The sequence below is a fragment of the Corythoichthys intestinalis genome, chromosome 18 (assembly GCF_030265065.1).
Source record: "Corythoichthys intestinalis isolate RoL2023-P3 chromosome 18, ASM3026506v1, whole genome shotgun sequence".
Classification (NCBI taxonomy): domain Eukaryota; kingdom Metazoa; phylum Chordata; class Actinopteri; order Syngnathiformes; family Syngnathidae; genus Corythoichthys; species Corythoichthys intestinalis.
Genome location: NC_080412.1, coordinates 13,075,115 through 13,100,775, shown reverse-complemented (window position 1 = coordinate 13,100,775; position 25,661 = coordinate 13,075,115). Strand labels below are relative to the sequence as shown.

Genomic DNA, 25,661 nt, shown 5'->3' with positions numbered 1-25,661 from the left:
CGAGAGGTGTACTCACTTTCGTGATACACTGTAGTTATCGTAAGCGTTGTATCGCCAATTGTATCGCATTGTGAGGTACCCATAGGTTCCCACCACTAATCTCGAGTGCTCAGTTCTACTTTAGTTAACTAAATTGATGTCCCGTTTCCTTCCCGCTTCTGTAGCGTCTTGCTGCCAGTCTTGCAGTCCAAAGCCAAGCGGGGACCGCCCCGCCAAGCCAAGTACGCCATCCGCTGCATCAACGCTATGTTCGCCAACAGAGACACACACTTTGCGCAGATCTTTGAGGTCAGCCTATGTTCCGATGAGGTCGGCTACACCCTTAATAGTTTACTTACGTGTGCATGTACACTCTTGCAGCCGCTCCACAAAGGTCTGGACCCGGCTAACCTGGAGCAGCTCATCACCCCTCTGTCCACTCTCGGTCACCTGGCCCAGCTAGCCCCGGAGCAGTTTGCTGCTCCACTCAAGTCCCTGGTGGCCAACTTCATTGTGAAGGATCTGCTCATGAACGATAGGGTACGAGTCTTAACGCCACATTTTTTTAATCATTGGCTGCAATTTATGGTGATAAGTGTTATTTGGGGCCATAACCAAAGTGTATTTGAGGAATAAAAATTTTAAAGAGCAAAAAAATAGACCTGACATCCACATATGTAGATACCACATTTTGGATTATGGAGGGCACATTGAATATTAAAACCCTTTATAGGCCTCTCATTTAAATACAGGTAATCCTCGGTTTATGATGTACAGTGGTATGAAAGTATTTGAACCTTTTGGAATTTCTCACATTTCTGCTTAAAATCAGCATCAAATGTGATCGGATCTTTGTCAAAATCACACAGATGTAAAAACAGTGTCTGGTACTAAAACCACCCAAACATTTATAGGTTTTCATATATTAATGAGGATAGTATGCAAACAATGACAGAAGGGGTGGGGGGGATAAGTGAACCCTCTGCCTAAGGAGGCTAAAAGAGCAATTGAAACCAATTTTTACCAAACAATTTAAGTCAGGTGTGTGCCCAATCACTGATGAGGGGTTTTAAGCTGCCCTGCTCAATGTAAAACACACACCTGGTAAGAATTGTCTTGATGATAAGCATTGTCTGATGTGCATCATGGCTCGGTCAAAAGAGGTGTCCGAAGACCTGCGATCAAGGATTGTTGATTTGTAAAAAGCTGGGAAAGGATACAAAACAATCTCTAAAGGTCTGGATGTTCATCAATCGACAGTCCGAGAAGTTGTCTACAAATGGAGAGAGTTTGGTACTGTTGCTTCTCTCCCAATGAGTGGCCGTCCACCAAAGATAACGCCAAGAGATCAGCGCAGAGTACTCACAGAGGTAAAAAAACAAAACAAAACCCTAGAGTGTCTGCTAAAGACTTACAGAAATCACTGGCACAGTCCAATGTCTCTGCACACTTCAACTATATGTAAAACTGGCCAAGAATGGTGTTCATGGAAGGACTCCACGGAGGAAGCAACTGCTGTCTAAACAAAAACATTGTTGCTTTTTTAATGTTCGCAAAAAGGCACTTGGACACTCCACAGAAGTTTGGGCAAAATATTTTGTGGACTGATGAAACCAAATTTGAATTGTTTGGGAGTAACACACAATGTCATGTGTGGAGGAAAAATAGAACAGCTCACCAACATCAACACCTCATCCCCACTGTGAAGCATGGTAGAGAGAACATCAAGATTTGGGCTGTTTTGCTGCCTCAGAGCCTTGACAACTTGCAATCATTAATGGAAGAATGAATTCAAAAGTTCATCAGGATCTTTTGCAGGAAAGCCTGAGGCTGTCTGTCAGACAGTTGAAGCTAAAAAGAGGATGTATGCTGCAACAAGACAATGATCCAAAACACAGAAGTAAATCAACTTCAGAATGGTTTCAGAAAAACAAAATACACATTCTGGAGTGGCCAAGTCGAAGTCCAGACTTGAACCCCATTGAGATGCTGTGGCATGACCTAAAGACAGCGATTCATGCCAGACATCCCAGGAATCTGATTGAACTACAGCAGTTTTGTAGAGAAGAATGGGCCAAGATTAGTACTGATCGATGTGCCAGACTGATCTGCAGCTGTAGCAAGCGTCTGGTTGAAGTTATTGTTGCAAAGAGGGGCACAAAATTATAAATGTGATGGTCCACTTACTTTTTTCCCCCCTTCTGTCATTGTTTGCATAGTATCCTCATTAAAATATGAAAATTTATAAATGTTTGAGTAGTTTTAGTTAAAGCAGACATTGTCTTTTCATCTGTGTGATTTTGACAAAGATCAGATCATATTTGTTGATTTTATGCAGAAATGTGAGAAATTCTAAATGGTTCAGATACTTTTTCATACCACAGTACCTGACTTACGTCATTCCGACTATATGACACCAGAGTCTTGTCCGCCATTTTGTCCCTAGTCTTTTTTGTGTAAGCAGTACCTTGTTGTACCTCACTGTATCTTATTTTACTACTTCAAATTATTAAAATGGCTGTTCTGGCCTTTTGCTAAATGTGTATTTGATTATAATGTTGACATCTGTTTTGTGATGCATGCTTTTATTTCGGTGCAGGAAGCTTAGAGCAGTTAGTACTTCGACATGCGAGTAAGCGCGCATGTACACATGGAAGAAGAGCGCTCATACACACACAAGGAAGAGTGTATTTGCACCCTTGAAGAATTCGCGCAGCCGAGTGAGAGAAAGGAAAGATTACAACTCGCTGTCTAGCTAGGACTTAGCTCAAACGTCTTGGTGAGGACAGCATAGTGATGTGTGATACATGTTTTTGGATAGTCATTTTGAGATTTAAGGTGTATTTAGGGCTACTTTAAGGGTTAATTCAGATTCACGCAGAAACTGGGGTTACGTTGCCAGCATAGGAACAGAACTGGTTCGTAACTAGGGGACTACCTGTGCTATTGATTTCATTTACACGTAGTCCCCGGGTTAAGACGGACCCGACTTGCGATTTTGACTTAACAACGCGTGGGTCTCGTCACTTTTTTATTTTCTTATGTTGCCTTTTTTTTTTAGATGCATGCTTTTATTTTGACGAAGGAAGTGTAGAAAAGGAAGTGAGTGCTTGTACAGATGCGCCCACCCACTCATAGGGCAGCCGTGTGGCAGAGGTGACAGCTGCGTGCACATTTGGTGCTTGTGAAGCATCCAGAGGCGACGGCTGTGTAGAGCCTCTTTTGTACTGTTCATTGTGCATTTTCAATTTTGGTTGAATACATAGGGCGAGTTTGTGACTGTTTTTGATGACGTGCGGACGCTAGCTGATACATGCTAATAGTTTGTCACTGCTGTATCAGCAGCTACTTCTAAACGCAAATTTGAATTGCAGTCTTATTTTATAAAGGTGTGTGAAATTTCCGATTCTTGGATTATTTGCGATTCGGCCGCTGAAGATTCGAGAACCATTCACAAACATCCATATTCCGATAATTTTAAATATGCTAAGTAAAGCGGCTGTATAGAACCTCTTTTGTGCTGTTAATTGTGTGTTTTCAATTGTGGGCAAATACTTGGACCGAGTTTGTGATTGTTTTTGATGACATGCGGACCCTAACTGATACATGTTAATAGTTTGTTATTGCTGTATAAGTAGCTTCTTGTAAACGCAAATTTGAATTGCTGTTTAATTTCATTTTATAAAGGTGTGTGAAATTCCTGATTCTTAGATTATTCGCGATTCGGCCGATGAAGATTCGAGAACGATTCACCAACATCCACGTCCTTATGCTAAGTAAAGCGGAACTAAAATACAGTAAGCGCGGTCTTCGGGACACAATGAGGAATGGACCGAGAGTAAACATCCAACACAACTCATGCCGCGAGATTAAAAAAAAAAAAAAAAAAAAAAAACACAGACAGCCGCTACAAACAACGCCCAGTTGCTACGAACTTCGCCCACGTTGCTACAAACTACACCCACATGATGCTACGGTAGATATCACATGTATTTAGAACTAGATGTGCAATAACACACTCGGCGGCTTTAGCACATGTATAGAGAACCAGATGAGAAATGACTGACTCGCCGGCAATAATAAATAGCCGCCATCCTAAAGCAGTAGACTTCTCAGGAAGCCTCTGTTGTAGCGAACATGCCCAGCAAACCTGTGTAACTTTTTATCTAAAATAGTCCTAAATCAGCAAAATCCTGACTTGAATCTATCTTTAAATTTTGAAAACTTTCACGTCGAAAGTAGAAGAGAAATTGTGGAATAACTGAAGCAATTTTAACAACTTTAACTGTATATTCACAACACTAAATTAATGGAATATAGTTTAAAGCCGCTGATACAGAATGGGGTACTTGAGTATTTTATTTACTGTTTTGAACTGTTAATTGATACTGAAATAGTTGTTTATTTAAGCCTGAAAGGATTTTTGTACTATTTTTGTAGCTAATGTACGACACATTAAAAGTAGCTACTAGCGGGGGGGGGGTTGCATCAATAATTGATTTATAATCGAATCGTAGCCTCTGAATCGTAATCAAATAGTGAGGTGCCCCAAGATTCCCACCTGTATCATTTTATTTTAGTTTCATTCTGCAAGTGTCGATGTCATGAGCAGCTGAATAAAATCAGCAAACCACACGGACGTCTGACATCGTCATTTAGCTTAGCTCACTGTCTAGCTAGGACTCACCAACGTCTTGGCCAGGACAGTTCAATAACTTATACTGTTATACATGTTTTGGATAGTTTTTTAAATTTAGATGGTGTTTTGAGGTATTTAAAGGGTAAATTCCGACGTAAGTGGAAATCTGTCTCAGATCGCCAGCAGGAACGGAACTTGTTTGTAAACTGGGACTACCTGTATCTTGTTCATTAAATTTATTTTACTTTGCAGATTCCCGGCAAGAAGACTACCAAACTTTGGGTACCAGACGATGAAGTTTCTCCAGAGACAATGGCCAAGGTCAGTGCATGTCCCTTAACCTATTCGTTATGTGCCATCCATTTCGGCTGGGAGGGGCGAATGAATGAACGTTAAATGACTTCAATGAGTACCAAGTACAAGATGTGTATTTTATAGGGCTGTTAAAATTATCACGTTAACGCGCGGTAATTAATTTTTTAAATTAATCACGTTAAAATATTTGACGCAATTAACGCACATGTCCCGCTCAGAAAGTATTCTGCCTTTTGGTAAGTTTTACAGCAAGGCTTTTTGTGCTGTCCAACAGCGAACTCTTGTGGTCGCTTTGCGACATGGTTTACTGTTTTCTTGCCAGTTCATTATGGCTGCACGACGTCTCGGGCTGATAATGTTGTGCTTATATGATCCTTGGACAAGATTTGTCCGTAAGTATGGTTGTTGTAAAGAATGTACATATTGTGTTAGTAAGTAAAATGTTATATTTTTTGTATGAGACGCTTTTTGTTTGTTTAGTGAACCTGTATAGCGTGCTAAGCTAACGTTGTTGCTAATGCAATGCTTGTGTACTTTTTGTAGTTTTACGACGGTCTAAAGAGGACAATGGTTTGAGGCCATTTTATTAATAAATCAGATGAAAAAGGAAGACTAATTATTAAGGCGTCGTTCACTAGCTGTCTAGCTTTGGAAAAAGTAGACGCTTCGGAGTGAGGGCAGCATAGACAGATTTAAATGACAGTAGAGTGAAATGCCCACTACAGTCTTTATGTACCCTATGTTGAATGTATATATCCATCTTGTGTCTTATTTTTACATTCCAACAATTTATTTTACAGAATATATATATAATTTGCAGAAAAATATGGCATATTTTATAGATGGTTTGAATTGCGATTAATTACGATTAATGAATTTTTAAGCTATAATTAACTCGATTAAAAATTTTAATCGTTTGACAGCCCTAGTATTTTATTTTATTTTTTTTAGATCCAAGGCATCAAGTTGATGGTGCGCTGGCTGTTAGGCGTGAAAAACAACCAGAGCAAGTCAGGCAACTCCACGCTGCGCATGCTGACGGCCATTCTGCACAGCGACGGCGACCTCACCGAGCAAGGCAAGATGGGGTACGCGCACCTCATCGTCGACCTTTAATGTAGTCATTTCGCTACGTCTTTGTTGACGCTTTTCCTTGTTTTTCCTTCCCAGCAAACCCGACATGTCGAGGCTTCGCCTGGCCGCCGCCTGTGCGCTACTCAAGCTGGCGCAGGAGCCGTGTTACCATGAGATCATCACGTTGGAGCAATACCAGCTATGCGCGCTCGTCATCAACGTATGTCCGCCCTCTACTGGACGCTTTTGACGTTCGCCCCTTCAACGGTCCGTCTTGCCTTCCAGGATGAATGCTACCAAGTGCGTCAGGGTTTCGCGCAGAAGCTGCACCGGGGCCTCTGCCGCCTCCGACTGCCTCTGGAGTACATGGCCGTGTTCGCTCTGTGCGCCAAGGATCCCGTCAAGGAGCGACGGGCCCATGCCCGCCAGTGCCTGTCCAAGAACGTCAACATACGGCGCGAATACCTCAAGCAGCACGCAGCCATCAGCGGTAATGATCAAATGCAACTAGATGAATTTCATCTTGTCTATGAATGAATTTGAGCGTGTCTACGATTTGCGGTTACATAGACAAGCTGTTCTCGCTGCTGCCCGAGTATGTGGTGCCATACGCCATCCACCTGCTGGCGCATGACCCGGACTACGTCAAAGTGCAGGATATCGAGCAGCTCAAAGACATCAAAGAGTGAGTAGATATTTGTGACCTGGCACAGGAAAATGAGTCACGGTGACGCGTATTTCAAAGTCAAGTTTTGATGCATTAAGATAAAAAAAAAGTAGGGCTGTCCCAAACGATTATTTTTCTTTCGATTATTATGTAGACTGTTATTTTTATTTATTTCTTATGATGAATTTTTGGACTAACCTAGCGATTATTTTTTGGTTGACGATTATTCACAAAAACACTTAAATTCTTTAATAAAGCAAAAATACCACCATTACAACTAGAGCTGGGAATCTTAGGGCACCTAACGATTCGATTACGATTACGATTCAGAGGCTCCGATTCGATTATAAAACGATTATTGATGCACCCCCCTCCTTTTTTTTTTTTTTTTTTTTTTTTTTTTTTTTAATGTTTTGTACATTAGTTCCAAAATTGTTCAAAAATACTTTCAGGCTAAACCAAACTACTATTTCAGTATCAAGTTAACATATAGCAGTAAACAAATATACAAAAATAACAGTAAATAAAAAAACTCCAGTCCCCATTCTGTATCAGCAGCTTTAAACTACATTCAATTAATTTAATGTTGTGAATCAACCGTTAAAGTTGTTAAAATTGCTCCCGTTATTTCATAATTTCCCTTTTGTCTACTTTCGACATGTGAAAGTTTTAAAACTATTTTAAAGATAGATTCAAGTCAATATTTTACCGATTTAGGAGTATTTTAGATAAAAAGTTAATTAGGTTTGCTTGGAAGGTTCGCTACAACAGCCTTGCAGGGACGTGTACTGCTTTAAGATGGCGGCCATTTACTAACGCCAACATCTAGCTTTTTGTAGGTGTGCTGCTAACGCTACCGAATCAATAATGCATCTGGTCTTATATAAATAATATCTACCATAACATTATGCTACTTTGTAGCAGCTTTTCGGCAGCAGTCAGGTATGTTGTTGTGTTTTTTTATCTCGTGGCATGAGTTGAGCTAGAGCCGTGAGTTGAGCATTGGCATTACCCGAGGGGCCGGGTAATGAGAAGCATGATGTTTAGCTACTCTCGCTCCGTTTCTCATTGACCGCGCGGCGCACTGAGTGTGTTGTACTTCCGCTTTACTTGGCATATTTCAATAATCGGAATTTGGATGTTTGTGAATCGTTCTCGAATCTTCCACGGCCGAATCGTGAATAATCTAAGAATCTGAAATTTTGCACACCGCTAATTACAACACACCAGTGCAAGTGAATGCAAAATAAACAGATTCAGAACACTTTTCCAACAGGATTTAACACAATTCTGACTTTCCTCATATCTCTGTCGTTCTCTCTGAGCATTGAAGTAAAGGAATGTGAGCAGGTCTACATGGTCAGCTATCAAGCTTGCTCTCATTTTCGTTGCAATGCTCCCAGAAGCTGAGAAAATACGCTTGGATGGTGTTGAGCAGAATAGATGAATAGTTGTCACATGTTTCCATTACGTAGAGCAGTGCGACTAGCAACGTGATTACACAATTTGACCGGTCACTGGATTGGAACAGCGCCGTTAATGTTAGCTACGTAATGCACAAAGCTGAAACACATCACTGTGATTTTATCTGTTACCAGCTGCTTCGAAAAAAAATTCAACTTAATGATCCACGATAATACGATGGACATAATGGCAACTTAAAACCGTCTCTTTAGTAAGTGTATATGGACTTACGATCCTCCAGCTTTTTGTCTTCTGTCGTCCTCCGACAATACACCTAGGTGGTACACAAGCTCGGCTTTACAAAGGTGCACACGATAGTGAAACCCTCTTTTCATATAATATATACACAGTATATATACAGTGGGGCAAATAGCTATTTAGTCAACCACCAATTGTGCAAATGTTCCTACTTGAAAAGATTAGAGAGGCCTGTAATTGTCAACATGGGTAAACCTCAACCATGAAAGACAGAATGTGGGGGAAAAAAAAACAGAAAATCACATTATTAGATTTTTAAAGAATTTATTTCAAAATTAGAGTGGAAAATAAGTATTTGGTCACTGACAAACAAGCAAGATTTCTGGCTGTCAAAGAGGTTTAACTTCTTCTAAGGAGTTCTAAAAATGCTCCACTCGCTACCTGTATTAATGTCATCTGTTTTAACTCATTAGCGGTATAAAAGACACCGTTCCACAACCTCAGTCAGTCACACTCCAAACTCCACTATGGCCAAGACCAAAGAGCTGCCGAAGGACAACAGAGACAAAATTGTAGACCTGCACCAGGCTGGGAAGACTGAATCTGCAATTGGTAAAACGCTTGGTGTAAAGAAATCATCTGTGGGAGCAATTATTGGAAAATGGAAGACATACAAGACCACTCATAATCTCCCTCGATCTGGGGCTCCATGCAAGATCTCACCTGGTGGCTTCAAAATGATAACAAGAACGGTGAGCAAAAATCCCAGAAGCACACAGGGGGACCTAGTGAATGACCTACAGAGAGCTGGGACCACAGTAACAAAGGCTACTATTAGTAACACAATGCGCCGCCAGGGACTCAAATCCTGCACTGCCAGACGTGTCCCCCTGCTGAAGAAAGTACACGTCCAGGCCTGTCTGCGGTTCGCGAGAGAGCATTTGGTTGATAGGGAAGAGGACTGGGAGAATGTGTTTTGGTCAGATGAAACCAAAATAGAACTTTTAGGTAGAAACACAGGTTCTCTTGTTTGGAGGAGAAAGAATACTGAATTGCATCTGAAGAACACCATACCCACTGCGAAGCATGGGGGTGGAAACATCATGCTTTGGGGCTGTTTTACTGCAAAGGGACCAGGACGATTGATCTGTGTAAAGGAAAGAATGAATGGGGCCCATGTATCAAGAGATTTTTAGTGAAAATCTCCTGCCATCAGCACGTGCATTAACAATGAGACATGGCTGGGTCTTTCAGCATGACAATGATCCCAAACACACAGCCAGGGCAACAAAGGAGTGGCTTAAGAAAGAAGCATTTCAAGGTCCTGGAGTGGCCTAGCCAGTCTCCAGATCTCTCCAGATCTCAACCCCATAGAAAATCTGTGGAGGGAGTTGAAAGTCCACGTTGCCCAACGACAGCCCCAAATTATCACTGTTCTAGAGGAGATCTGCATGGAGGAATGGGCCAAAATACCAGCAACAGTGTGTGAAAAGCTTGTGAAGAGTTACAGAAAACGTTTGGCCTCCGTTATTGCCAACAAAGGGTACATAACAAAGTATTGAGATGAACTTTTGGTATTGACCAATTACTTGTTTTCCACCATGATTTGCAAATAAATTCTTTAAAAATTAAACAATGTGATTTTCTGGTTTTTCACATTCTGTCTCTCATGGTTGAGGTTTACCCATGTTGACAATTACAGGCCTCTAATATTTTCAAGTGGGAGAACTTGCACAATTATTGGTTGACTAAATACTTATTTGGACCACTGTATATCTAAGAGCATACTTTGGACACTCCGGTTCGCTTTTTTTCACTTTATTGTAGGGCTGCAGCTATCAATTATTTTAGTAGTCAATTAATCGATCAAGTAGATAGTTCGAATAATCACATAATTGGATTAGGAACATTTTATACGTTGCAGAATATTCACGAGTGTTTCTTCAAACTATACAGAATTGCACTTTCATTTTCATTTAAAAATAAAATATCTGAGCCTCAAACGGTATTAAAAAAATGGATAAATGAGGATCTAAATCAGGGGTCTGGAACCTTTTTGACCGAGAGAGCCAAAACACCCAACATATTTTAAAATATGATTCCACGACAGCCATACAGTGTGTGTGTGTGTCTATGTACTGTATACAGTGCCTTACAAAAGTATTCGGCCCCCTTGAATCTTGCAACCTTTCGCCACATTTCAGGCTTCAAACATAAAGATATGAAATTTAATTTTTTTGTCAAGAATCAACAACAAGTGGGACACAATCGTGAAGTGGAACAACATTTATTGGATAATTTAAACTTTTTTAACAAATAAAAAACTGAAAAGTGGGGCGTGCAATATTATTCGGCCCCCTTGCGTTAATACTTTGTAGCGCCACCTTTTGCTCCAATTACAGCTGCAAGTCGCTTGGGGTATGTTTCTATCAGTTTTGCACATCGAGAGACTGACATTCTTGCCCATTCTTCCTTGCAAAACAGCTCGAGCTCAGTGAGGTTGGATGGAGAGTGTTTGTGAACAGCAGTCTTCAGCTCTTTCCACAGATTCTTGATTGGATTCAGGTCTGGACTTTGACTTGGCCATTCTAACACCTGGATACGTTTATTTTTGAACCATTCCATTGTAGATTTGGCTTTATGTTTTGGATCATTGTCCTGTTGGAAGATAAATCTCCGTCCCAGTCTCAGGTCTTGTGCAGATACCAACAGGTTTTCTTCCAGAATGTTCCTGTATTTGGCTGCATCCATCTTCCCGTCAATTTTAACCATCTTCCCTGTCCCTGCTGAAGAAAAGCAGGCCCAAACCATGATGCTGCCACCACCATGTTTGACAGTGGGGATGGTGTGTTCAGGGTGATGAGCTGTGTTGCTTTTAGGCCAAACATATCGTTTTGCATTGTGGCCAAAAAGTTCAATTTTGGTTTCATCTGACCAGAGCACCTTCTTCCACATGTTTGGTGTGTCTCCCAGGTCGCTTGTGGCAAAATTTAAACGAGACTTTTTATGGATATCTTTGAGAAATGGCTTTCTTCTTGCCACTCTTCCATAAAGGCCAGATTTGTGCAGTGTACGACTGATTGTTGTCCTATGGACAGACTCTCCCACCTCAGCTGTAGATCTCTGCAGTTCATCCAGAGTGATCATGGGCCTCTTAGCTGCATCTCTGATCAGTTTTCTCCTTGTTTGAGAAGAAAGTTTGGAAGGACGGCCGGGTCTTTGTAGATTTGCAGTAAGCCTGAACGATATATCGTTTAAACATCGCCATCGCGATGTGTGCGTGCGCGATAGTCCCATCGCGAAGACGTGCGATAGTTTTTATTTTTTTTAATCCACGTACGCCCTGCTTTCTGGTCTGCGCAGAGCCTCACATGCTCTTTGAACCTCACAGTCACTGCAGCACTTGCTTATTAAAGTTAACGATGCTTGTATCTTTGATCTTGCCAAAGAAGCCGGACATCACAGCACAGCAGCTGTCAATCATTGTTAAACAGTTTCTGCAAGGAAGCCGCTTTGGAATGAATGTGTGTGCGTGTGGAGACGTTTGAGACATAAATTAAATGCCAGAAGTGGTCATGAGGAGTTTGTAATTTCTACATGTCCACCAAAAGTCACAGCCATGTTAGGTAAACAGAAGCATTTAATAAAGCCAAGCATTTTTCTACTACAGTACTTCATTCCTGTTCAAAAATTATTTTGGTTGGACAGTTATGTTTAAAACTGATCATAATTATTACATTTGAAGTGCTTAAAACCATTTATTAATATGTATATACATTTTTTAAAATAATACTTTGTGGAAAAAGTGAGAAAAAAACATGCCTGACATGTATCTCTTTCCAATGCTAAATCTGAATAAATACATTGAGCACACACACAAAAAAAATAAAAATTTGGGGGGCGGGGGGCGCAGCTTAGCAGTTTTTCACTTATCGCGGCGGGTTCTGGTCCTCATTAACCGCGAAAAACGAGGGCTCACTGTACACTGGTCATTGCGAGTCATCTAAAGTCTTTCCAAACAGCTATTCAAGTCATCTAGTGAAAATTTCTTTAAAAATATGTATATATATTAGGGCTGTCAAAATTATCGTGTTAACGCGCGGTAATTAATTTTTAGAATTAATCACGTTAAAATATTTGACGCAATTAACGCATATGTCCCGCTCAGACAGTATTCTGCCTTTTGGTAAGTTTTACAGCAAGGCTTTTTGTGCTGTCTAACAGCGAACTCTTGTGGTCACTTTGCGACATGGTTTATTGTGTTCTTGCCAGTCAGTATGGCTGCACGACGTCTCGGGTTGACGCCTACGTTGTAATATTGTGCTTATATGATTCTTGGACAAGATTTGTCCGTAAGTATGGTTGTTGTAAAGAATGTACATATTATGTTAGTAAGCGACATGTTATATTTTTTTGTATGAGACGCTTTTTGTTTATGTTTAGTGAACCTGTATAGCGTGCTAAGCTAACGTTGTTGCTAATGCAATGCTTGTGTACTTTTTTTTTGCAGTTTTACAACGGTCTAAAGAGGACAATGGTTTGAGGCCATTTTATTAATAAATCAGATGAAAAAGGAAGAAGTCTGATTATTAAGGCGTCGTTCACTAGCTGTCTAGCTTTGGAAAAAGTAGATGCTTCGGAGAGAGGACAGCATAGACAGATTTAAATGACAGTAGAGTGAAATGCCCGCTACAGTCCTCATGTACCGTAGGTTGAATGTATATATCCATCTTGTGTCTTATCTTTCCATTCCAACAATTTATTTTACAGAATATATATATAATTTACAGAAAAATATGGCATTTTATAGATGGTTTGAAATGCGATTAATTGCGATTAATTACGATTAATTTTTAAGCTGTAATTAACTCGATTAAAAAAAATTTAATCGTTTGACAGCCCTAATATATATATATATATATATATATATATATAATATATATAGATATATTAGGCCTGAACGATATTGGGAAAAACTATTGCTGGGATTTTTTTTTGGGTTTGCGATATATTGCGATATTATATTGCGATATTCAAAAACATTTATATATATTTTTTTCAAGATATTTTCACAAGATGACTTAAATAGCTGTTTGGAAAGACTTTAGATCACCACAGTGTACAGTCATCCCTTGTTTTTTGCGGTTAATGGGGACCAGAACCCGCCGCGATAAGTGAAAAACCGCAAAGTAGCCCACCCCCCCATTTTAATTTTTTTTTTGTGTGTGTGTTTTTTGTGCCCAATGTATTTATTCAGATTTAGCATTGGAAAGAGATACATACAGGTTGACCCAAAAAAAGTTTACACTCAGTTGACTGCTTGTTTAAAAGCCATTGAAACATATCTAAATAGGCTGTCATGCTTAAGTGATTCATTAATCACTCAATGCAGCTGGTAATCTCTCGTCTCTACAATTCCTGTGCTTCTGCTGAAAATGAAGAAAACTTTAGCTGTACCTGAATTGCTGCGTGCCGGTCTGACACCTACTGAGATTACAGCAAATCTGAGAATATCCAGATATGCAGTCTACAAAGTTAAAAAGAAGCTGAAAGATATTGGAACAGCCTCACGAAAACCTGGGTCTGGAAGTGCCGATCTGTGCCGACCAAAAAGTTGATTGACAAGGTGATATGTGGCCACCCCAGAGTCCAGATCTCAATCCCCTGGATTATAGCATATGGGCAACTGTGGAGGACAGTGCCTGTAAGAAGCCACAAACTGCTGTGGCAGCCTTGGAGAGGTCCATTGTTAGATCTTGGGAAAAGATGACAGCATCGTACATAAAGAAGCGTTCCGCAGGCGCCTGGAGGCTGTTGTGACACTTAAGGGAGGACACATTGAAAAATAGAGTGTACTGTACATGTTCTTTACAATAACGTATAATTTGTGATTCAATTCTAATTCTAAGATGAATAAACATGGCATTTAAGTTGTATTATGGCAGTGTAAACTTTTTTTTGGGTCACCGTGTATAAGACATGTTTTTTTCTCACCCCCCCCCCCCCCCCCAAAGTGATTTAAAAAATGTATAAAAATAAATGGTTTTTAAGCACTTCAAATTTCATAATTATGATAAGTTTAAACATAACTGTCCAACCAAATCATTTTTGAACAAGAATAAAGTACTGTAGCAGATAAATGCTTGGCTTTATTAAATGCTTCTGTTTATCTACTTTAGCTGTGATCGTTGAAGTGACATGTAGAAATTTCAAACTCCTCATGATCACTTCTGGCATTTAAATGTCTCCAACGTCCCCACAGTACACACATTCATTCCAGCGTGGCTTCCTTGCAACTGTTTAACAAGTTCAACGATGATTGACAGATGCCCGTGTGAAGTCTGCTTCTTTGGCCAGATCAAAGCCATTGTTGTGCCGCAGTGACTGAGAGGATCAAAAGGCTGGGAGAGGGAGGGTAGGAGGCTGTGCGCAGACCAGAAAGTGAGGCGTATGTGGATCAAAAAAAAGAAAAACTATCGCACGTGCTTGCGATGGGACTATTGCGCACACGCACATCGCGATGGCGATGTTTAAACGATATATCGTTCAGGCTTAATATATATATATATATATTAATATCGCAATATAATATCGCAAACCCCCAAAAAATCGCAGCAATAGTTTTTTCCAATATCGTTCAGGCCTAATTTGCAGTGGTCTGATGCTCCTTCCATTTCAATATGATGGCTTGCACAGTGCTCCTTGAGATGTTTAAAGCTTGGGAAATCTTTTTGTATCCAAATCCGGCTTTAAACTTCTCCACAACAGTATCTCGGACCTGCCTGGTGTGTTCCTAGGTTTTCATAATGCTCTCTGCACTTTAAACAGAACCCTAGGACTATCACAGAGCAGATGCATTTATACGGAGACTTGATTACACACAGATGGATTCTATTTATCATCATCGGTCATTTAGGACAACATTGGATCATTCAGAGATCCTCATTGAACTTCTGGAGTGAGTTTGCTGCATTGAAAGTAAAGGGGCCGAATAATATTGCACGCCCCACTTTTCAGTTTTTTATTTGTTAAAAAAGTTTAAATTATCCAATAAATGTTGTTCCACTTCACGATTGTGTCCTACTTGTTGTTGATTCTTGACAAAAAAATTACATTTCATATCTTTATGTTTGAAGCCTGAAATGTGGCGAAAGGTTGCAAGATTCAAGGGGGCCGAATACTTTTGCAAAGCACTGTATATACTAGTATATATATTTACATATTCTGCTGCCAGCTTGGCTTTGTGATCACCGTTTTTTTTTTTTTTTTTTTTTACCGTGAGCGAGTTTGAACGCATCATGCCGGAGCCAGAGTGAGGGCACGTTCAGCTTTTACAAGCAGTTGCCGAGTTGCGATTGAAATAAATCTTAAGAAAACAACGAAAGCTTGACATCGTTACTTGGTATGTTACAATTATTGCGCACTCACCACTTGGAAAAATAACAAATAGGATCATGGTGTGGCACTGCATATATTTCCTGGAAGTGGAAACCGCAACCAGGGAACTTGTAAATAACAGTGGCCCAGAGCCGTATTAAGAGAGTCGCGACACTCTTTGATGTCGCCGCAGGTGTTCATGTGGTTCCTGTAGGGTGTGGGTAGTTCCAACTTCCAAGCACAAGCAGCGCTGTAGTGGTTTTCAATGGAACTGACAGCGGTAATTGCGACGTTTATGGGAAAATGGATAAAATCGCATATCTAAGTACGAGATTGATTATGTCATTGCATTATAACATATATTTAAATGCTAGTTTTAAATATAGAGGGGTAAGGCGACAACTGAAAACTATGTAAACTGTTACGCAGAGGGGAACTTTCCCATGTGGAGTGAAATTTTCATGTTTGTGTTAGCATTAGCACGGGAAATCAACTTTTACATTGAAATGCAAGATGATTTAGGTTTTTCTTTTTTCACAACAAGAATACTGTTTTTCCAGAGAATGTCTAGATTTCCTTGATTCCTCTACCTGTGGTAATATATTAAAGATAACGCCATGTTGATGGAAGGGAAGTACTGCAATAACGGGAGCAATTTTTAACAACTTTAACGATTGATTCACAACATTAAATGATTTCCACACATATCAAAGGTTATTATCTAATTATTATTATTATCTAGTTATCGCAATATCCGCAATACCCCTGTTGTCCCCAAAACCCTTTAAACCAGATTGTGTGACCAGTTGTTGAGTTGAGCCAGATGTGGCTCGCAAGACATAGGTTAATGACCTCTGATCTAAGTACAACAAGAGAATAACTGGTTAACTTGCATAGCAAAAATCAGCTAGCTTAAATGCTAACTTTTTTTTCTTACAGTGCTCTAGACAAATCGTTCAAACACATATTCCCACAAAAAATGGCGTAGTATACTATAAACTAAATTACGGATGCATAAAAAACATTCGCTTAAACAAAAATGTACCTCATGTTGGTCTTAACAGGGAGCAGCTGGATTAAGCCATGTTAAATGAATTATGTCATAGTCACTGATGCAACTAGAGGGCAGTATATTCACCCAATCAATAAAACTAAATGCAAACACTTTCAAAACAAACCATTACAATGCCACTGTAATTAAACGAATACAAGAAGCAGCAAAATTTGATTCGAAGCTTTTTTCCTGATCGAACTACTCGAGTTAATTGATTAATCGTTGCCACGCTACTGTATTGTCCCCGCTGTCCTCTTCCCGCTCGAAACTTGCCTCCCGAGCCCCCCGCCATCTCAACTTTGCACACATGCTTTCAATTGTTTTTTTGGTTTTTTATTTTTAAACTCCTCATCAATCGTCGACAGTATGTTGTGCGAGTCGGGACAGCTCTAATGATAATTTCCAAAAGAAAAAGAAAAAAAAAAAAAAAAGGAGTCCAGTCTCAGCTTTCAAATGAAAATGTCCAATTCATTTTAACTGGAGTGACTGGCTGTGAATGCTCATCTTTCAATGGCGGCCTGTAAAGCGCGTAGTTTTCCAAATCTAGGCTACGTTCGCTCATTCTTTATCTGTATTTCCCTCTCAGAGCTCTGTGGTTCGTGCTGGAAATCATCATGGCCAAGAACGAGAACAACAGCCACGCCTTCATTAGGAAGATGGTGGAGAACATCAAGCACACGAAAGACGCGCAGTCACCCACCGACTCCAAAACCAACGAGGTACGCGTCGCGTCCTTCGTGCAGCTTCCTGTCGACGGTTGACCTCATTCCCAAAAACTTGCCTTTGGCAGAAAATGTACACAGTGTGCGACGTGGCCATGCACATCATAATGTCCAAGAGCACCACCTACAGTCTGGAGTCGCCCAAAGACCCCGTGCTGCCCACCACTTTATTCACCAAGCCCGACAAGGTTGCTACCATCACAATAACATCACACTTCTGGAGTAAAACTTGGAGGTCGGATGAACAGAATTGTTTTTCTCCTCAGTTATGTAATGATTTTCTTGTTTCAGAATTTCAGCAACACAAAAAATTACCTTCCGCCTGAGATGAAATCCTTCTTCTCGCCAGGAAAGGTAAGCGTGTACTGTTGTTTTTTTTTTTGTTTTTTTTTTTTTTTTTTTTTTTTTTTTTGTCAGCGTCCTGACGTCTGCTTCTGCGCAGCCCAAGTCCGCCAACGTCCTGGGCGCCGTCAACAAGCCACTGTCATCAGCCGGCAAGCAAATCCAAAGCAAATCGTCCCGCATGGAGACGGGGAGCAACGACGACTCGTCGTCTAATCCCGGCTCGCCACAGCACGGCAAGACCAGGTACACTGTTGAAAAAAAAAACTTCCAATATGCTAACTTAAAATTTTAAGTAAGCACAAGTAGGCCTGTCGCGATAACAAATATTAGTGTGCGATAATTATTCTCATAAATTATTGCGATATGCGATATTATTGCGCCCCCCCCAATTTTTTTTTAACCAATTTACAATAACACAGTGAGAATACAGTATACATTAATAGATAAATTCAAAAATACTTTTTAAGAAATCACAACTAAAAACAATAGACCATGCCTCTTAAGTAAAAAAAAAAAAAACAATATTGATACCGCACAGCACCACAGAATAAATAAAATGTGTTTAAAAAAAAAAAAAAAAGAGAGAGAAAAAAATTGCACTTAATAACTTAAGCATTTAGGCAAATGAAAACTTTTCCCCGTCATAGCTTCTGCAATGGTGTTCCATAGGGATGCAACGATACAGTTAAGTCACGGTTTGGTACGATTTTTGATACGGGGGTCACAATTTTCGATCCGATTCAATACATTTAATGCTCTGTAAAAAAAAATAACAATTTTTTTTTTTTTTTTTTTTTTTTTTTTTTTTTTTTTTTTTTTTTTTGCTAGCGAGCAAAAATTAAATTGCCATCATATAAACATGCATTTTAGTGCATAATATTTACTGTATGTGCTTACTTCTTACTGATCTGAAAAATGTTTGTACAAAAGTGCTGAGAACAATCTTTACTGTTTGTAAAGTGAGGCAAGGCACACTGTTGATTGCTACAGCTTTCTTAGCAGCTAGGTTTACTACATGAGCAAGACATCCTATTTGTGGTCCGAATCCATCTGTGTCACGTACTGAATTAACAATATTTGCAACATTATCTGTAATCACTGGTATGGAATGATTTGGCCTTCTTAACTTCCATTCAGTCATGACAGTTTAGAATTCATCGATGTAGTACATGGACTACGTAACCCATAATCACTCTGTGCCAATGGCCTGTGCCATTTCATGATATCTAGTGTGTGCGCGCATTAAAAAAGTTAACAAGCACCGCTGAAGTCACGTCTGCTCATTACTACACAACACCAGCATATGACACAGCGCTCTTAATTTCATTCAGCTGTTTATTGTCAAAGCGAGGTTGTTTGTAGCAGCCTAGTCGGTAACAATGTTTTGGCGGACTTCGTTGTAAATATCCGGCGTTGTGCCGAAAAACAGCCACCCGCGTGAAATGTCACTCCTGACGGGAGCGCCCACACGTCAACGACACCGGCACGCTGTAGATGGTCCACAGTCACTCCGGAGCACTGATGCGGCCGGTATACGTTGAACAACAGGATATAATGGGAACGATTGGCTCCGGCGCTAGTTTTTGCCGGACTTGGAACGAAGATGCATTTTGCGCAGTTGGTAACGAGGAATCCGAACTTTTAACAGCACGTCTGCCGCACGCGCGCACACACGTGCACACGAGGCGATAAATTGCAGCGGAAAAATTACCGCCTTCATTTTTTACATCGCGCGATAAATGGAATTATTGCATATTGCAACAGGCTTAAGCACAAGCTTAAGTTTTTGTCAGTAACTTGTTATTTTGAGTATTTGTAACTCATTTGTATTAAATTTGCTTGATAAAATTGGTTGTGCTAACTTAAATTATCATGATTTGGGACAAAACCTAAATTTCTGGGTAAGCAAAACTTGAAATGGTAACATTAAAAGTTAGTGCAACTTCCAAGAACAAGAACAAAGCAGGGTGAGGCAGCATTTAGTTATTATGCTCCTCACCTGAATATGGCTGCCCAAGAGTAGCTCCGTTCGCTTCTCCTCCTGCATGATTCAATTTATAAAGTAGTCCAGGTTTGGTACATTGGATTGGCTGGCACCGGCAAGCTGCTTGTGTTAAACACCAGCTCTGAAAGATTTGGGAAAACTTTTGATGCTACACATGCCGCGTGGAAAAGTAAATTTACCAGAGAGAGCCACAGAGAGCGAGGCCACGATGGCGTCTCCAGAAACGCTAACCTTGCTTATTGAAACTGCTCTTGAGAAATATTTTGCCAAGGCCGAGGATGCATCAAAGGAAAGATTTGCACGGTTGGAGCAAAGGTTGGAATCATTGCGAGCAGATTTCTTAGAGATCAAAGAAGAGACAAAGGCACTACGGGAGGCTAACACAAACTTAATGACTCGCACGGCCAAAGTGGAGCAGGCCTCTACAGCTTTGTCCAAAACCATGACAGCTGTGGAGACAAAGCTAGCTGATTTAGAAGATCGGAGCAGACAAAACAACATTGTCGTGCACGGCCTTTGTGAGGGAAAGGAAAGTACTAATGCCTTACATTACATCACGGCTCAGATACCACTTTGGTTCCCAACGCTTAAAGATTCACCACCGGAGATCATGCGAGCGCACCGCATTGGGCCTTCACGGGGCAATGCAGCCACAAAACCGAGGACCATGATCTTCATGTGCTTACGATATACGGACAGAGCAAGAATCTTGAGAGCATCGAGGGACTCACCACTTGTGATCGGAGGAAAAGAGGTCCGCTTCACAGCTGACTACAGCCTGGCAACACGGGTCCGACGTAAATGCTGTTATCCTGTCATGGAAAAGGCTCGACTTGCTGGTTTCATGGCTTTTCTGATCTACCCGGCCACTATAAAAGTATCCAAGGGCCATGAACACAAGTTTTTTGACGACCCGGCGAAGTTGGAGCTGTTCCTCAAGAGTCGGGAGAATGCAGAGTAGATGGAATCACGATATGGATTGCTCGAATTAATGCTAGCAATGCTAAAATGTGTCATTATATAGTCGGCTATCCCAAAGTTCCCTCTTTTCTAGACATTATTTTTTCCATTTGCCTGTCCATGTGAGGATTAGTACGGCTGTTTTGGTTCCGCATTGTCGGTCACATGGTAAAGCCGTAAGCGCTGCTGATTGGGTGAAGGACCATGCGATCAGACGTGACGTTAGTCACTGGAGGACAGTGACTGGTGGATGTACTGTATATTTAACGATGAAATTATTTGAGGGAACTTTCATATATGATATGAGAACGATGGACTAATATATTATTTGTATAGCAGGACAATAAGGAGAGAATTACTGCACTAGTTTCACTATGATTATAGACTTTGGGGGGGTAAAGGGGAGGGGTGAGTGTGTGTGTGTGAGCGGTTGTGTATTGAAATGGCGGTTGAATTTGAACCCAGCAACTATAAATGCCAATGCAGAAGTTGTGGCTTTTTCGTGGTTAGAGTGGTCCAACATTAATAACCGAGAATGGTGAATTTAGCAAGACTACCTAAGAAGGGACTAAAGGTGGCACATCTAAACATATGTAGCCTCAGAAATAAGTTAACAGATGTTTCAAATATTTTGGTTGAAGGCAAATTACATATATTAGGAATTACTGAGACTCATCTTGATTCATCATTTGAAGACTCCTCAGTATATATACAAGGGTATTGCATATATAGAAACGACAGAAATGCAAGGGGTGGCGGTGTAGCCATGTATATACAGGAGCATATACCAGTAAAAATTAGATTGGATTTAATGTTACCTGAGATTGAAGTATTAGTGCTTCAAGTCCACATTCCACATCTAAAACCACTGCTGGTTGGCTGTTGTTACCGTCCACCCAATGCAAATTCTGCTTACCTGGATAATGTATGTGCTATGATAGACAACGTGTGTGACAATCAAAATGAAGTCTATATTATGGGAGACCTCAATATAGACTGGAACTTATTACAGTGTCCTTTAAGAAATAAGCTTCATTCTATTATTGAGGCATGTGGTTTAAAACAGTTGGTAACTAAACCAACGCGAATAGACTGTAGGAGTGACGGATCTAAGACTTCTACTTTGATTGACCATATTTTTACTAACTCTGGAGATTTTTGTACTAAAGCTATATCAGTCCCAGTGGGCTGTAGTGATCATAACCTCATTGCTATGGTGAGGAAAACCAGCGTTCCTAAAGCTGGGCATAAAATTATATTTAAAAGGTCATATAAAAGTTTTACTGAAGATGGGTTTATCGAGGATGTCCGTAATATCTGTTGGGATGAAGTGTTGATTAGTAAGAATCCAGATGTTGCAGTTGAAGTTTTCAACAAGCTGTTCTTAGAGGTGAGTGATAAACACGCCCCGATAAAAAAGCGTACAGTGAGCAAAGTAAGAGCTGGTTGGATAGATACCGAACTCAAGGACTGCATGGCACAAAGAGATGAGGCTAAAAGAGTGGCAAATGTTTCTCATTATGAAACAGATTGGCAGATATATCGGAAACTTAGAAACTATGTTACTAAATTAAATAAAAAGAAAAAGAAGGTGTACTATAACAATTTGATTATAAATGGAAAACATGACAACAAAAAATTATGGAGCATTCTGAATAGTATGCTGGGAAGGAACGTTAAATCCACTCCATCATTTATGGAATTAGGGGGTCAGTTTATCACAAAGCCAATGGTTATAGCCAATAACTTAAACAATTATTTTTGTAATAAAATTGGTAGGTTAAGAGAGGACATGGGAGAAACTAATAACTCAAAAGCAGAGCTTCTCATAAGGAATTGTATTATGGAAGGGAAAACTTGCAACTTTGAATTTGTTAATGTTACTATTAGCCAGGTAGAAAAATTATTATTGGAATGTAAAGAAAAGCCATCAGGTGTAGATAATATTGATCCAAAATTGTTGAAACTTGCTGCAAGCCTCATTGCAGTTCCCATTACTCACATTCTAAACCTGACTTTTAATAAGGGAGTTTATCCAAATGCTTGGAAAACAGCTAAAATTGTGCCATTACAAAAAAGTGCAGCCTTACCTTTCTGTGGTCCTAATAGTAGACCGGTCAGTCTGTTGCCTGCTCTGAGTAAAATTATGGAAAGGATTGTCTTTGACCAAATTCAAGAATATTTCTCAGATAATAATCTAAATACAGATTTCCAACATGCGTACAGAGCAGGGCATTCAACCGCTACAGCGTTGGCACAGATGACAAATGATTGGCTAACGGCATTAGATAACAGAAGGCTGGCAGGAGCGGTACTGCTGGATTTTAGCTCAGCTTTTGATCTTATTGATCACAACCTCCTGTTAAAAAAAATGCAATGTTATGGCTTTGGTCAAGCAGCACTACTCTGGCTTAAGAGTTATCTTGAAAACAGGAGGCAAGCTGTCTTTTTTAATGGGAGCTTATCGGACTGGAAAAATGTTCACTGTGGTATACCACAGGGAAGCTGCCTGGGACCACTCCTGTTCTCTATATATACTAATGACCTGCCATTGGTGTTAAAAAAAGCAAAAATAGCCATGTACGCAGATGACTCAACAATTTATTCATCACAAACTACAGTCGAAGAAATTCAAAATGTTTTGATGGAAGAGTTAAAATATGTTTCTGATTGGGTTATGACTAACAAACTAGTACTAAATGTGGACAAGACAAAAAGTATTGTTTTTGGAACCAAACATAGTCTTTTAACTGAACCCAAACTACATCTAGTTGTCAAAAACACTAGTGTTGAGCAGGTACAGGTGACTAAACTTCTTGGTGTGGAGATTGACAATAAACTATCTTGGTCAGAACATATTCGTAAAGTACTTCGCAGAATGGGTCAAAGTCTTTCAATGGTAAGAAGATGTTCCCAGATGCTGCCTCTTAATATGAGAGCAGATGTGACAAAGACACTTGTGTTGTCACACTTAGATTACTGCTCTGATATTTGGTCATGTGCCGCTATAACTCATATAACAACTTTACAAACTGTCCAAAATAGAGCAGCTCGGTGTGTGCTTCGTTGTTCACTCAGAACTAACGTAAACTGGATGCACAACACATTGTCCTGGTTAAAAGTTAAAGACAGATTTACGGCTTCATTGCTTACTTTTACGAGAAATATAGTTACGACTAAAATTCCAAAGGTACTTTTCCAAAAATTATATCGAAGTTCTGATGAACATCAACATGAGACCCGTCATGCCATGGGGGGTAGATTCATTTTGCCTCATGTCAAAACAAACCATGGAAAAAGTTCAGTCATGTATAGAGCGATGTTGGGCTGGAACACTGTGCCAATTGAAATTATTTCTGCAAACAGTAAAAATCAGTTTAAGTTCCTTCTGAAGAGACATTTAATTAGTAATGAATTCTGAAACGAAATAACTAACCGCCATGAGCCAGATAACTTCAATGAACGTCAGGAAAACAAAGACTGGGTCTTTTCTGTACATGTACATGCATGTAGTATATAGATATGTATAGAGATATATGTAATGTGTATGTCTGTACTATATGTGCATTTATATGTAGGGGTGTGTGTGTGAGTGTATGGATAGGGAGGGAGGGGAGGGGGTGGGTGTGGGATTTTTTATTGTTATTTTTTCCGTATGCATTTTGGTTGGTGAGGCAAGCACTGGTGTAAATGTTTGAACGGAGCAGGCTGAATTGACTCCAGGAAGAGTAGATGTACCTGTTACAACTAATGGAGATCAAAATAAATACAAATACAAATACAAATACCTCTGGAACAAGTTACCTGAAGGTCTGAAGTATGCTCAAACTGTTAGCTTCTTTAAATCAGGCTAAAAAAACTTTTGTTTAGTACTGGATATCCATAACTGTCTATATATTTCAATGTACCGTATTGGCCCAAATATAAGACGGTGTTTTGTGCATTGAAATGAGATTGAAAAAGTTATATTCACGGTCTAGACGTTATACGCATTCACGACACTAGATGGCGCCAGATATCATTGGAGTGATGTTCTATCAAGACAGATCTCAGCTACTCAAGTTTAACCAGCTTGCATTATTTTACTGCAATGTTTTTCCTTATTCAGATTTGTTTCAATACTACAGTTACAGTTAGACTTCACTTTGATGGTTAATGCAGTTATTGCAATTTTGTTGTTTTATCACAATAGATTGGCTTATTTACATTTCAAAAACCAGAAGCCATTCATTTACGAATGTGATTGCACTTTAGTCTACATATTTAAATGGTGAGATATTAAGATTTGAATGACGCAAAATAACATGCTTTTTCTCTCAAATATTTTGTTATAATCATTTGTTTCAGATGTACTGTAATTACTTTCTGTATAAACAATAATATGGTGTTCAAAAAGTGTTTTTTCAAACTTGAGTCTTCAAAAAGAGGGGGTCGTCTTATAATCAGGGCCGTCTTATATTCGGGCCAATACGGTATATTCTTTCTATTCCTCTTGTGCTTTAGCTCCATTGCTGATTTCAATTATTATCCGTAGTTGTAGTATGTAGTAGTATCATTATTATTTTTTTTTTTAATTCTATTAGTGATTAAATGTGATTTTTATGTATAATTTTTAGGGCTGTCAAAATTATCACGTTAATGGGCGTTAATTAATTTTTAAAATTAATCACGTTAAAATATTTGACACAATTAACGCAGATGCCCCGCTCAGACAGATTTAAATGACAGTACAGTGAAACGCTCACTTGTTGTGTTTTATGGAGTTTTGCTGCCCTCTGCTGGCGCTTTGGTGCGAATGATTTTATAGGCTTCAGCAGCCATGAGCATTGTGTAAGTAATTATTGACATGAACAATGGCGGGC

At 39.7% G+C, this 25,661-nt stretch overlaps 1 protein-coding gene across 1 annotated transcript in view; it reads left to right on the top strand.

Moving 5' to 3' along the window:
* Positions 1–25,661, top strand: part of pds5b (PDS5 cohesin associated factor B) — a 60,857-nt gene that overhangs the window by 30,525 nt on the left and 4,671 nt on the right. Inside the window, exons 20-30 of the mRNA XM_057820701.1 lie at positions 165–288; positions 361–519; positions 4,871–4,939; positions 5,885–6,021; positions 6,104–6,227; positions 6,293–6,497; positions 6,578–6,692; positions 17,354–17,486; positions 17,558–17,677; positions 17,781–17,843; positions 17,932–18,077. Coding sequence (XP_057676684.1) covers positions 165–288; positions 361–519; positions 4,871–4,939; positions 5,885–6,021; positions 6,104–6,227; positions 6,293–6,497; positions 6,578–6,692; positions 17,354–17,486; positions 17,558–17,677; positions 17,781–17,843; positions 17,932–18,077 — 1,395 coding nt within the window. The remainder of the gene's footprint in view (positions 1–164; positions 289–360; positions 520–4,870; positions 4,940–5,884; positions 6,022–6,103; positions 6,228–6,292; positions 6,498–6,577; positions 6,693–17,353; positions 17,487–17,557; positions 17,678–17,780; positions 17,844–17,931; positions 18,078–25,661) is intronic.